Source organism: Nanorana parkeri, unplaced genomic scaffold (genome assembly GCF_000935625.1).
Source record: "Nanorana parkeri isolate BGI_ZX_2015 unplaced genomic scaffold, ASM93562v1 scaffold344, whole genome shotgun sequence".
NCBI lineage: Eukaryota > Metazoa > Chordata > Amphibia > Anura > Dicroglossidae > Nanorana > Nanorana parkeri.
This window is the reverse complement of record NW_017306612.1, coordinates 52,883-65,311: the sequence shown is the minus strand read 5'-3', so window position 1 is coordinate 65,311 and position 12,429 is coordinate 52,883. Positions and strand designations below refer to the sequence as shown.

At 48.7% G+C, this 12,429-nt stretch overlaps 1 protein-coding gene across 1 annotated transcript in view; it reads left to right on the top strand.

Moving 5' to 3' along the window:
- Nucleotides 1-12,429, top strand: part of UBR7 (ubiquitin protein ligase E3 component n-recognin 7 (putative)) — a 14,209-nt gene that overhangs the window by 1,272 nt on the left and 508 nt on the right. The window contains exons 2-10 of the mRNA XM_018558509.1: nt 1,338-1,471; nt 1,597-1,657; nt 3,497-3,592; nt 4,247-4,300; nt 4,548-4,653; nt 5,413-5,612; nt 5,926-6,090; nt 6,866-7,025; nt 9,183-9,244. Of these exons, the coding sequence (XP_018414011.1) occupies nt 1,338-1,471; nt 1,597-1,657; nt 3,497-3,592; nt 4,247-4,300; nt 4,548-4,653; nt 5,413-5,612; nt 5,926-6,090; nt 6,866-7,025; nt 9,183-9,244 (1,038 nt within the window). The remainder of the gene's footprint in view (nt 1-1,337; nt 1,472-1,596; nt 1,658-3,496; nt 3,593-4,246; nt 4,301-4,547; nt 4,654-5,412; nt 5,613-5,925; nt 6,091-6,865; nt 7,026-9,182; nt 9,245-12,429) is intronic.

The window sequence follows — 12,429 nt, the reverse complement described above, 5'->3', positions numbered from 1 at the left end:
CCTTCACCCAGCCTTACCTGACTCCTGCAGCAGCTGCTTCATCTCGGCGGCCAGAGGGTCCTCTCTGACCGACGCAGCCTCCTCTCCCCGCACAGGTGCCCGTACATTCTACTGCTAGGGGTGGCAGAGCGGGGGGGGAGGGAGGGGGATTTGCATGAAGGAGCTGCGGGCCCTCTGCTTCCTCTCTGGGCCCCCTGAACAGGCGGAACTCCTCGGCTAACGAAGGGAAGGAGGAGTCCGGTGACATCACGGATATCGAAGTCACCGGACTCCTTCGTTAGCCGATGGAGCCACTTGGGGAAGGGGGAGGAGTCCGGTGACGTCGATGTCCGTGACGTCACCGGATCTCCGACGGAACTCTCGGAAGACTGCGGAGAGGTGAGTACCGATCAAAAGAATTTAACGATTAATCGAAGGATTAATCGTTAATTTCCGCAGCCCTACTCCATACCCAACCTCTGAAACCAGAGGGACCCCTTGTGTCATCATTTAGGAGAGCCTACTGCCCTGACTCCAAGAGGAATCTTTTATACTAAACCCACGTCACCCTGAAATCTGAAATCCCCCCCACCCCCAACTAGATCTTTTACATGTGTGTCTTGTCATAACAGTGTGGCCACTGAGACCCCCTTTTTCCCTCCCAGTCCTGGGCCCCTGAGACCCTCTCTCTCTCCCCCTCTCAATTTTGGGCCCCTGAGACCCACCCTCTCAATACCAGACCACTAAGACTCCCCTTCTCCCTCCCGATCCCTAAGCCCCGCGACTCCCCTTCTCCCTCCCGATCCCTATAGGATTAATCGTTAATTTCCGCAGCCCTACTCCATACCCAACCTCTGAAACCAGAGGGACCCCTTGTGTCATCATTTAGGAGAGCCTACTGCCCTGACTCCAAGAGGAATCTTTTATACTAAACCCACGTCACCCTGAAATCTGAAATCCCCCCCACCCCCAACTAGATCTTTTACATGTGTGTCTTGTCATAACAGTGTGGCCACTGAGACCCCCTTTTTCCCTCCCAGTCCTGGGCCCCTGAGACCCTCTCTCTCTCCCCCTCTCAATTTTGGGCCCCTGAGACCCACCCTCTCAATACCAGACCACTAAGACTCCCCTTCTCCCTCCCGATCCCTAAGCCCCGTGACTCCCCTTCTCCCTCCCGATCCCTAAGCCCCGCGACTCCCCTTCTCCCTCCCGATCCCTAAGCCCCTGAAACCCCCCTTCTCCCTCCCGATCCCAGCTTTTTTTCACCCCCCACAATCCCTCTGCACACCTGAGTACCCATAGACGGCCTTACTCAGTCTGGAAATGTATTTCATTATCTGTGTATAATGTCCTTGCAGGGCTATGTGAAGAGACAAGCGTTGTATGCGTGTAATACCTGCACCCAGGACAAAGAGGAGCCCGCTGGCATCTGTCTGGCCTGTACATACAAGTGTCACGAAGGCCACGACCTGTTCGAGCTATACACAAAGAGGTACCCCGTCCTCTCTATATCATGACACCCCTCTGCCGGCTCCCCTATTATTACTCTGGGGGGTTACGGCCCGCTCTTCCTCCTCATTTGTATTTAACATTCTTGTTTTATTTCGTGTTTTGCAGGAACTTTCGCTGCGACTGCGGAAATGCAAAATTTAAACAGCTGGAGTGCAAATTATATCCCGTACGTACAAATCCTCCTAATCGTATTAGAAAAAAAACTGAGGACCCTTCAATGTATTTATCATGTCATGGAGGGAGACCACCCTAAACTTTAATAGAAGAGTTGTGGAGCTGTTATGTCAAAACGTCTTGTGCCAAAGCAGATCTGTGTGATCATCTGTATACAAATATGCCGGATTATTGGTCTGCAAAGGACCAATTATAGAGCCAGAGTCCACAAGTGACGACGTGTTTCACCCTTATATCAGGTGTAGAATGAAACAAGATCACATTTCCCATAGGGGGGTCGGCAGGGAAGTTTACTGGAAGGAACCACTGAGCTCAGGGGGGTCACTCCCAGCTGACTTCAGCGGAGGATTTCTTAACTTTTTCTGACTAAGCTTCTTTGACACGGATGACATTTTGGCCAATGTACTTTAAGAAGCATCCTTCAGACCAGTGGTTGAATGTACGGGATTGCAGTACCACACGTTCCAGTGCGCGCAATTGAACTGTGGGTGGGAGGTGCGTTTGGGGTACCATTCAAATGAATAGCAATGCACCTTTTGCACCAGAACGACTGGTGGGTGCGATTGCGTGGTACAGTGCGTTACTCGCAAGGGACTGTACAGCTCCCCTTGTGCGCCCTGTAGGGGTGACGGGAGCCAGAATGTGTCACTCTGGTCCTGGCACCTTTTCAGGACACACGAGGGAGATGTAAGCAACGCACACGTATGGAAGGAGCTTCCTGTGGCTATACCCCAGCCCACCCCACCTCAAGCTGACACTCAGCCGGGCAGCATATCTCGAATGGCTGCTCAGCATGAGAACTGACAGTCCTGCGCTAGGGGGATGCTGAGGAGCCTCTCCTCTAGCGAAGCGGAAGGCACGCGGCGATCCACTGAACATGGGGTGGCAGCCCACTTTTGGGTCACGACCCATCAGTAAACCACGGCTTTTGAGCCCTCTTTGGGCAATAATGAAGCCCCCCCCCCCCCCTACCTACCTCTTACCATTCTGTATTCTGGAGCATGGATGTACTTGCTTAAGTCCTCTGCCCGGGTCCCTGGTCAGCGCCATTCCTGGGTGCAGGGGACCGGTAATCCCAGGGCTGCCGATGTGCACATGCTGCCCTGCACCCTTTTGCTGACATCATCCTTTTCTGGATCCTGAAAGGACCCCACTGCTGGACAGCCAATAGAAAGTGTCCACCTCACGTACAAAGGACCTTGTCTCTCCAGAGAAGGAGAGAAGACTTGGCACCTGAACATCATGTGACTGCGGGTTAAGGTGAGTAAAGGGGAATTTAGGTATGTTTTTGTGGCTATATAAGATGGATAGGCGAGGGGGGGGGTGTCTGTGGGGGAAGGTTACTTGCTTAAGTCCTCTGCCCGGGTCCCTGGTCAGCGCCATTCCTGGGTGCAGGGGACCGGTAATCCCAGGGCTGCCGATGTGCACATGCTGCCCTGCACCCTTTTGCTGACATCATCCTTTTCTGGATCCTGAAAGGACCCCACTGCTGGACAGCCAATAGAAAGTGTCCACCTCACGTACAAAGGACCTTGTCTCTCCAGAGAAGGAGAGAAGACTTGGCACCTGAACATCATGTGACTGCGGGTTAAGGTGAGTAAAGGGGAATTTAGGTATGTTTTTGTGGCTATATAAGATGGATAGGCGAGGGGGGGGGTATCTGTGGGGGCAGCCCAGAGAGGGGGTTCAATTCATGCCATTGATTTTATTTGTAGAATGATGATGCCACATGATAGAATATACAGTATGCTTAGGATCTGTGTGATGGATCGTCTGTATGGAGTAGATGAGTTTATCATCTGTAACCTCTTTTCTCTTTCTTGTCTTGCAGGATAAGGAGAAATACAACACAACAAATAAATACAATGACAATTTCTTTGGTCTGTACTGCACCTGTAAGAGACCATATCCCGATCCAGAGGACGAGGTGAGCCCCCTTTTCAGTTTCTTGTTGTATTCTTTACATCTGCACTCCAGCCTCCCCTTCAGTCTTGCACAGCTATACCGTCTCCTCTCCTGGACTGAAATTGCTTCCTCCAGGATTTCACTGCACGTGGCTTCCTGAAGACATCACAGCACCCTGCCTCAGTACTCCTCAACAGCTCTCTGTCCTGATGCAAGCAGTGGGCTGGATCTTGGGAGGAGTTATGCAAATATTAAAATGCCTTGATGGGTGGCTGTCAGTCTGGAGGAGTGGGCAATCCTATGCTGGCTTCATGTGCATGCTGTCTGTCCTACGTAACACCCACATGTGAAGCTGAACCTCCATGATTGAAAGAACTGAAATGCAATGAATGAAAGAAAGAGGCGGTGCCAGGGACGGTCATGCTGGCGAGGAAAGAGCAATGCGATGCTGGACGTCCTCCAGCCAAGAAATGAGGCGGAGCTCTATCTGAATTGCCGAAGCTTCTAATGCACATTGTGAGAAGCTCAAAGTAAGCCATTTTAGTCCAGGGGAGCAGCTGGTACAACTGTGCAAGGCTGGAGGGAAGGTCAGCTTAAAGGAAGTTGTCATTATCCGGGGTATTTCATCTGCACTGAACCTTTTTATATGCTATGATACATTTTTTGTCTTCTATAGACCCCAGATGAGATGATCCAGTGTGTAGTCTGTGAGGACTGGTTTCATGGCCGGGTAAGAGCTGGTTATAATATTCTTTGGGTTAAACGTTTGGCTCTTCATGTTGTCCGGTTAGTCTGTAACGTCGGTGTCTCGGATAATACTGTAGACTAATAATAAAAACAAATGGCTTCTCTCCTAAGAACATTTATTGCCTTTCCAGCTAAAAGAAAACTGAATAATGATTGCCATGGACAATGAATGTTTTCTCTATCTCTAGAGCCGGCAACAATCATATTTTTTAATTTTTTTTGTGTTGCAGCACCTGGGGGCAGTTCCACCGGAGCATGAAGAGTTTCAGGAGATGGTGTGTCAGGGCTGTATGGATCACTGTTCATTTCTATGGGCCTATACTGCCAAGTTAGCAGGTAAGAGCTGACTTTCCACACGTCTCAGTGATGTCACCAGTCTGTAGTGATTGGATAGGCTGCGTTCTCAGTGATGTCACCGCTCTCTAGTGAAGGGATAGGCTGCATTCTCAGTGATGTCACCGGTCTCTAGTGAAGGGATAGGCTGCATTCTCAATAATGTCACCGCTCTCTATTGAAGGGATAGGCTGCATTCTCAGTGATGTCACTGGTCTCTAGTGAAGGGATAGGCTGCATTCTCGGTGATGTCACCGGTCTCTAGTGATTGGATAGGCTGCATTCTCGGTGATGTCACCGGTCTCTAGTGAATGGATAGGCTGCATTCTCGGTGATGCCACTGGTCTCTAGTGGATGGCTAGGCTGCATTCTCAGTGATGTCACCGCTCTATAGTGAATGGATAGGCTGCATTCTCAGTGATGTCACTGGTCTCTAGTGAAGGGATAGGCTGCATTCTCGGTGATGTCACCGGTCTCTAGTGATTGGATAGGCTGCATTCTCGGTGATGTCACCGGTCTCTAGTGAATGGATAGGCTGCATTCTCGGTGATGCCACTGGTCTCTAGTGGATGGCTAGGCTGCATTCTCAGTGATGTCACCGCTCTATAGTGAATGGATAGGCTGCATTCTCAGTGATGTCACTGGTCTCTAGTGAATAGATGGGCTGCATTCTCGGTGATGTCACTGACCCCCTAATGAGTAGATTAGGGGGCCAGTGAGTAGATGGGCTGCATTCATTGAGTATCTTATGTTCACTTGCAGTTCCTGGTGTCACCAAGATTATCAAAGCAGAAACAGAGAGTGAAGATGTTACAGTTGATGATTGTCCTACGGAAACAACGGACACTCAGAATGGTCCAACAATAAAAAGTGAAGAAGTGAAGGTGGAGATATCAAAGCTGCCTGATGTGAAGGAGGAAGAAAAGCCAAGCTGTCCATCTACCAGTGCCAGCAGTGATCAGGTACTCCCAGCCTAGAGCAGGATTGGGTTGCATGGTCACAGACCTGAATGGTTGCGACTCCATTGATGAGGTTTCCCCATCTCCTATTCCTCTGCCCACCTTCCTGTCACCGGAACGCGAAATGAAGGGAACTCTCCCAAACTGGAACACCAATTTAAATTCCACTGTTCAGATGTCTGAACTTTTGCGGCCAAAAAGATCTTACAGTGCCAAGAAATCTGCGTTAATATTCCACTGATCTGCCGAACGTTATACCCTGGAGATGGTGTTCAGTCTGTTTTATTGGGATATTTTTTTTTTTTTTTCTTCCTAGAAATATTGTAACGGTGAAACGTCTCGGGATGTGAAGACCAACATTAAACTCAACACTGTGTGCAAACTTGAAGAATACAGAACAGCCCAGGGGCCCGACACCAACACTGCCACCTACTGGCCGAGCAGCTGGCGGAGTCAACTCTGCAGATGTGCAGGATGCATGGTATGCCACGATGATGTTTTGGAGATGCATGTTCAAATCAAAACCTGCCCACAGCTGCCATAAAAAGTCAGAGCCTCCTTGACAAAGTGCTTAGTTAACACTATATAAAGCAATAGGTTGTCTATGCCTTATAATAGGGTTGCACAGATACCAAGTACAGTACTCTGTACAAGTACAGATACTTTTCCAGCTCCAAGACTAGACTAGAGAAAAAGGTAAAAGTTAGGCACACGGAGCTCCCGGGATTTGTACATCTCTGTTATAATGTATGATTTTGTTTTTCTAAATAAAGGGATGCACAGATACCAGTTTTGCGAGTACAAGTACTGATAGATTTTTGTCTATTGTCATGTGACAGTTTTTATAAAACAATACAGACTAATGATTTCAGGACAGTGGTGGGGCGACAGAGCCCGGTCCCAGCTGCAGCTGCAGCAACCCTGGGAGTTCTCATGAAAATGCCGACTATCTGCACTGGTACTTGAAAGGTATCTGTGCATCCCTACCTTTATAATTGCTCTACTAATAATAATAACAGGAGAGTCTTTTCTGTAATTTTATTGCCAATTTGATAAAATAATGTTGGTTCAAAATTACCAGAACAAACGTTTTGTTTTTTAATTGTTGGTAATTAGATATCTTTTAGCTGCCTACATGGTCCTATTCAGGTTGTGTAGCGGTGGCACCCTAGGTTTATAAAGCTGGCTCTTCATTTTTAACCTTGCCTACTATGTGCCTATCCTGACTTACATATACTGGTCTATGTTCTTCCCAGAAAATCTACACGGATTTGGATGTTCTCTTCCTGCTGGAAGAATGCGACACAGTTCAGGCCTATGAAAATAAAGGGAAATCGGAGGAGCAAGAGGCTAGAGACCCTTTGATGACCGCACTCAGCGGCATGAACCGCGTCCAGCAGGTGGAGCTGATCTGCGGTAAGGCACAGGAACGTTTGCATTCGGGACACACAGGCTTAGGGCTCGCAGGAAGGGACCAGATTGGTCTGGGTGGGAACATGTGTGGTATCAATTTTATACACCTCCAGAAGAGTTTATTGTAGATCCGAGCCTTCAGCCTTTCTCCTAGCTGAAGTAAGCTGTTTCTGGAATTCTGACATTTTGTATTTGGCATTGTTTACTTTTTGCTGCCCTTTTAAAGTATTCCTTTGCATAGCCACAAGTAAATCTGCAACGTAGATCAAAAGAAGGCAGCACACCTCCTTTTTGTTGCATGCTCTTGAAACCTAGATTGGTCCAATATGCAAATACCGACTATGAGAAGCCCTCTCAGTGCCTATGCTTTACTTATGCTGCTTGAGTGTGATGTGCAGGCTTCATATCCAAGAGGGGCATTTACATAAAGTGATAATCTAAGAAAATATTAAAGCGGACCTTTACCCCCTTTTCACTACAAAATACAATCGGCATGCAGCTCTGCTGATATGAAATCGTCTTACATTCATTAGCTAAACAAACATATTTTAATTTTATCTACAGTTTCTTGTTTTTCCCTTCCTGGTTCTCTTTGGCACAAATGATGTAATCTGTGCCCAAGCGTTGCATCCTGGGAAGATATCAGCAAAACATTGCTGGGAAATTTTATCTATAATCTCGGGAAAAGGCATTTTCCTCCCCTGAGATGATGTGCATGGTCACATGTCCTAGTCACGTGTCTAGTCACATGTGCCAGAGTTCCAGGAAGTTAAGGGAGATTTGGTAAACTGTCCTTAGTTAAAATGACCGGTGTGAGAAGAATGGGGAGGAGAAGAGAAATAAGATATGCAAAGAATGAACAGCCAGCAATGGTCTCGAAGTATCCGTCTGTAGATTGTCATCACTAAACATTTCTAAAGGTGCCTTTGTGGTTATTTTGAAGATCTGGGGTAAAGTTCCTCTTTAAAGTAGAGTTCTATGCAAATCATGAACAAATCTGTTATCCAGCAATAAGTGGTAATGCCTTCGGCAGTGTTTTGTTCAGCTGACACTTGTCAGTGAGGTGACAACAGTTCAACTTTGTCCCAACACACACCCCGCTGTCACAGTTTGCATCGTGTGAGCTTTGAGAGTGACGCAGCGAGGTATGAGGTCACATGGTCTAAATCTTCAGAGACGCACAGCCTCCCTTCTTTCTCAGAACACATCCTCTCCCTCCCTAATCCAGCCCTGCACCCTACTACCCGCCCATCACATGCAAATCTCACCAGGCTCATAGGAGCCTGACTGGAAAGCGGCACATGACAACGTGTACAGCACAGTCCCACAAAAACGCCCCGCTATGCGGAAATGCCTCAATGCGTGCTGGCGGGACATAGTCTACCAATTCAGTTACAAGTCTTCAGGAATGCACAGAGAAGCGCTGATTAACCCCGTCCACCGCACCCTTTAGACACAGGCAGTGGAAGCGCTGGTCGCATGTTAAGAAATAGGTGCTCACAAACGTGAGGAATATTTGGAAGATTATTATTATACAGGATTTATATAGCGCCAACAGTTTGCGCAGCGCTGTACAATATAGGGAAGACATTACAGTCGCAATACATTTCAAGACAAGATTGTAAGGAGGGCCCTGCCCCTGAGGACTTACAATCTAAATGGGAGGGGCCAGTGATGCATGAGGAGGTCGCTGTGTGGGGATGAATTGTATGAGAACGTGATGGATGAGCGGTTAGGTTGAGGCGGGATCATATGAAGTTTTGTGCAGCAATGCTGAGCTGTTGCATTTGTCACCTTGCAGAGAGGCGAATTGACCTTTACAAAAACACTGTCACCTTGTCCATGCGCGGCAAAGTCTGAGTCTGTTCCCTCTCATGAGAAATTGTCCCTTTTATAGGGATAATGACAGATCATCTTCCAGATTATAGTTCCTCTTTACCAGCGCAGGTTGTAAAGTTCTCTGGGGAGAAGACGGCCGGGAAGCATCCAGCGCAACATCATCATTCTCATTAGTTTCAAGTTGATGTAACCCGTAGTAGTCATTTGTACAAGTTCCTCCGCCAACTCATGATACACAGAACGCTTTCTTTAAGGTTTAGAGAAACTGCAGGAAAACATTTCCATGTCTGTGTACTGCTATGTGTGCCCTTCTATTTGCAGAATATAACGACCTGAAGACAGAGCTGACAGATTATCTGAAGAGATTTGCAGAGGAAGGGAAGGTAAGCTGGATTTATTTTACCCTTGATTGTCCGAAGCCGGTGCTTGCTAGAATCAAAGCTGAACTCCAGGCAAACAGCTAAATACACAGATGAAATGTGTGTACATGAGCTACGTCCCTTACAACAGGATTTGTATTTGTCTATCCAGTTCTGAGATTTACACAGCTCAGTTATACAGGACAGCCTTGTCTGGCGGGGCAAGTGACCTAATCTTTACTCTAACACTTATCCCTCATTCACACTAGAAACGGCCGGCACGTAACGCTCCATGCACGGCAGCATCAGGCAGCTCCCGGGAAGGACAGGGGCTGCGTGTGATTAGTACGCAGCCCCCGTCCTTCTCTATGGGGGTACGCCGCCCTACGCTCACCTCAAGTGCAGGTCCATACGGGTGCGTGTTTCCTGCTCGGACGCAGACAGCGTACGAGTATGGACACCCGCACGGATTTGCGGGGCGGGTAAGCGTAGGGCAGCGTACGGCTTCGTTCTCCCATAGAGAAGGACGGGGGCTGCGTACTAATCACAAGCAGCACCTGTCCTTCCCGGGAGCTGCCCGATGTGGCCGTGCACGCAGCATGGAGCGTTACGTGCCGGCCGTTTCTAGTGGGAATGAGGCCTTGCAGGTCTTGTCCGTCTACCAGCCTGTGACTGGACAGTGAAAGGAGAACCAGCAGCTGATCTATCACTCTGATCTTTCTAAATGTACTCTTCCCAATAGTTTGAGCCGCCGTGTGACACTGTGTAACTGTCACACACCGGCTCGAGATCTGAGCAATCACAAACCAATGATCGCTCAGCTCCCGGCTTCTCCCTGCAGAGAGTAGTGACTGTTAGTCGCCGCTCCCCGCATGGATTCCCCTTTTTCCCCTCTCTGTTCCTCCAGCGCTCATTGGAGGGACATACAGGGGAGGGGGCTGGCTTCTTTATGAAGTGCTGGCAGATCATGGCTGGTGGGAGTCCGGCCATGAGCTGCCTGCACTTCATAGAGAAGCACAGAGACTCAGTGATGACATCACTGGGTCTAAAATAATGAAAACAGAAGTTTATTTTGATGTTGATGAGGTGGGGAGAAGGAATTATTTTGTACAATGTAAGCAGAATAAACTTCAGCTTTAACATCACCAGTGTAGCCCTAACCTAAGGTGAACATAGAATAGAAATATGGAGCTGCTGTCGCAGAGCCGACTTCGAGCTCTAGGGCTGCCCGTTCGATCTCGGCTACACTACTTTGTGAGTCGGTGACCTGGCACAAGCATGTGGTCAGCGAAGTCTGAGAAACTTTGCGTATGTCAAGCTTGTTCCAGTTCAGCGAATCACCAGAAGTAAAGGTGGGAATGACTGCTCCAGAGACGGCAATTTAAAAATGGCCGAGCCTTGCTTGGGAGCTTGCCGTATGTATCTCTGTCCTCACAGGTGTAGACTGAATCTCCTCTGTGATTTCTAATGACAGAGCTGTCTAAATATATCCTATTAGCAGCTGTCTCGGATGCTGACGGTGCTGCCGATATGTAAATGAGGCGATTTTCTTACCCCTGATGCGGAGAGTATCGGGTGTTCTCATGCTAAAAAATGTAAATGAAAAACGGTGTGATTTGCCGCTGTGCTCAGGTGACTTGGCCTAATATAAAACCGCGTAAAGCATGGTGAGAAGCCTGCAATGTAAGAACCCAACAATGTTCTCCATGTGTGCATGCCCCCCCATCGCTTGCTATATAAGAACTGTACAATGTTCTCCATGTCCCCCATCACCTGCTATATAAGAACTGTACAATGTTCTCCATGTGTGCATGCCCCCCATCGCCTGCTATATAAGAACTGTACAATGTTCTCCATGTGTGCATGCCCCCCATCGGCTGCTATATAAGAACTGTACAATGTTCTCCATGCCCCCCATCGCCTGCTATATAAGAACTGTACAATGTTCTCCATGTGTGCATGCCCCCCATCGCCTGCTATATAAGAACTGTACAATGTTCTCCATGTGTGCATGCCCCCCATCGGCTGCTATATAAGAACTGTACAATGTTCTCCATGTGTGTACGCCATTATGGAAGACACTTACGTTTTTCTCTTACCATCATTGGCATGAGGATCAGGAGCCATACATGGACTTCTATGGGATTGTCTCTGCCCTCAAGACACAGCTCCATAGAAATCACAGTGATCACATTTTCAGGAGCCCATCCTACCTCTGGCGTTACAAGCTTTTAGGGGGCTGCTCTCTACCAGCTGGAAGGGGTGAAGGCAAACATGTTGTGTTGCAGTGCATCAGCTTTGCTTGAATGGCCACTCCCCAGCAGAGCAACTATGTTGTATAGAGCCGTGGTTCTCAACTGGTGGGTCGCGACCCTGTGTCCAGTGCGTCGCCACGTGCCTTCCACTTTTCTAGGTGAGAGGCTCCTCAGCCTCCCCCTAGCGCAGCACTGTCAGTTCTCGCACAGAGCAGCCATTCAAAATATACTGCCCGGTGCCGAGTGTTAGCTGGAGGTGGGGTGGGCTGGGGCAATGGCTGCGATGGAGCTCCATCCATACCTGCATTGCTTACTGCTCCCTCATGTTCCCTGTAGAGGTGCCTGGACTGGAGTGAGTCCAAAGCACATATGGATGGAGCTCCATCACTGCACAGCAGCCTACAATGGACCCCAGGCTGAGGATCCACTCCGCGTTCTGGTGTGGGAGGTGCGTTGCATTGCCATTTGGTTGGCACCTCAAACGCACCTCCCACCCACAGTTCGATTGCCTGCACCATAAAGCGCAGTACAGCCATTCTGTACAGTTCATTGCAGTGCGACTTGGGTCGCGACTCAATGACCGCGGACAAATGTGGGTCCCTGAGGTTACGTAGGTCGAGAACCACTGATCTAGAGGAACATATGGTTCATCTTCTCATGACACAGCATGATGATCAGTAATAACATGTGCGGGCTTGCTGTGAACCCAAGCCAACACACAACTATGGCTGACATCCCCTCCCCCCTTATTCCTGGCCCAATCAGTTGCGGCTGGAACGTTCCCCGCTATACATCACAAAGGGAAATGCCCCGGCCACAGCTGATTGGGCTGGCAGGCTGATATGTTAATTAGAGATCTGATTGGGCTGGCAGGCTGCTATGTTAATTAGAGATTTGTGCAGGCTTGGGTAAAACATTTGCACCAGGCCCCCCCCCCCCCCCCTTGGGGTTTAG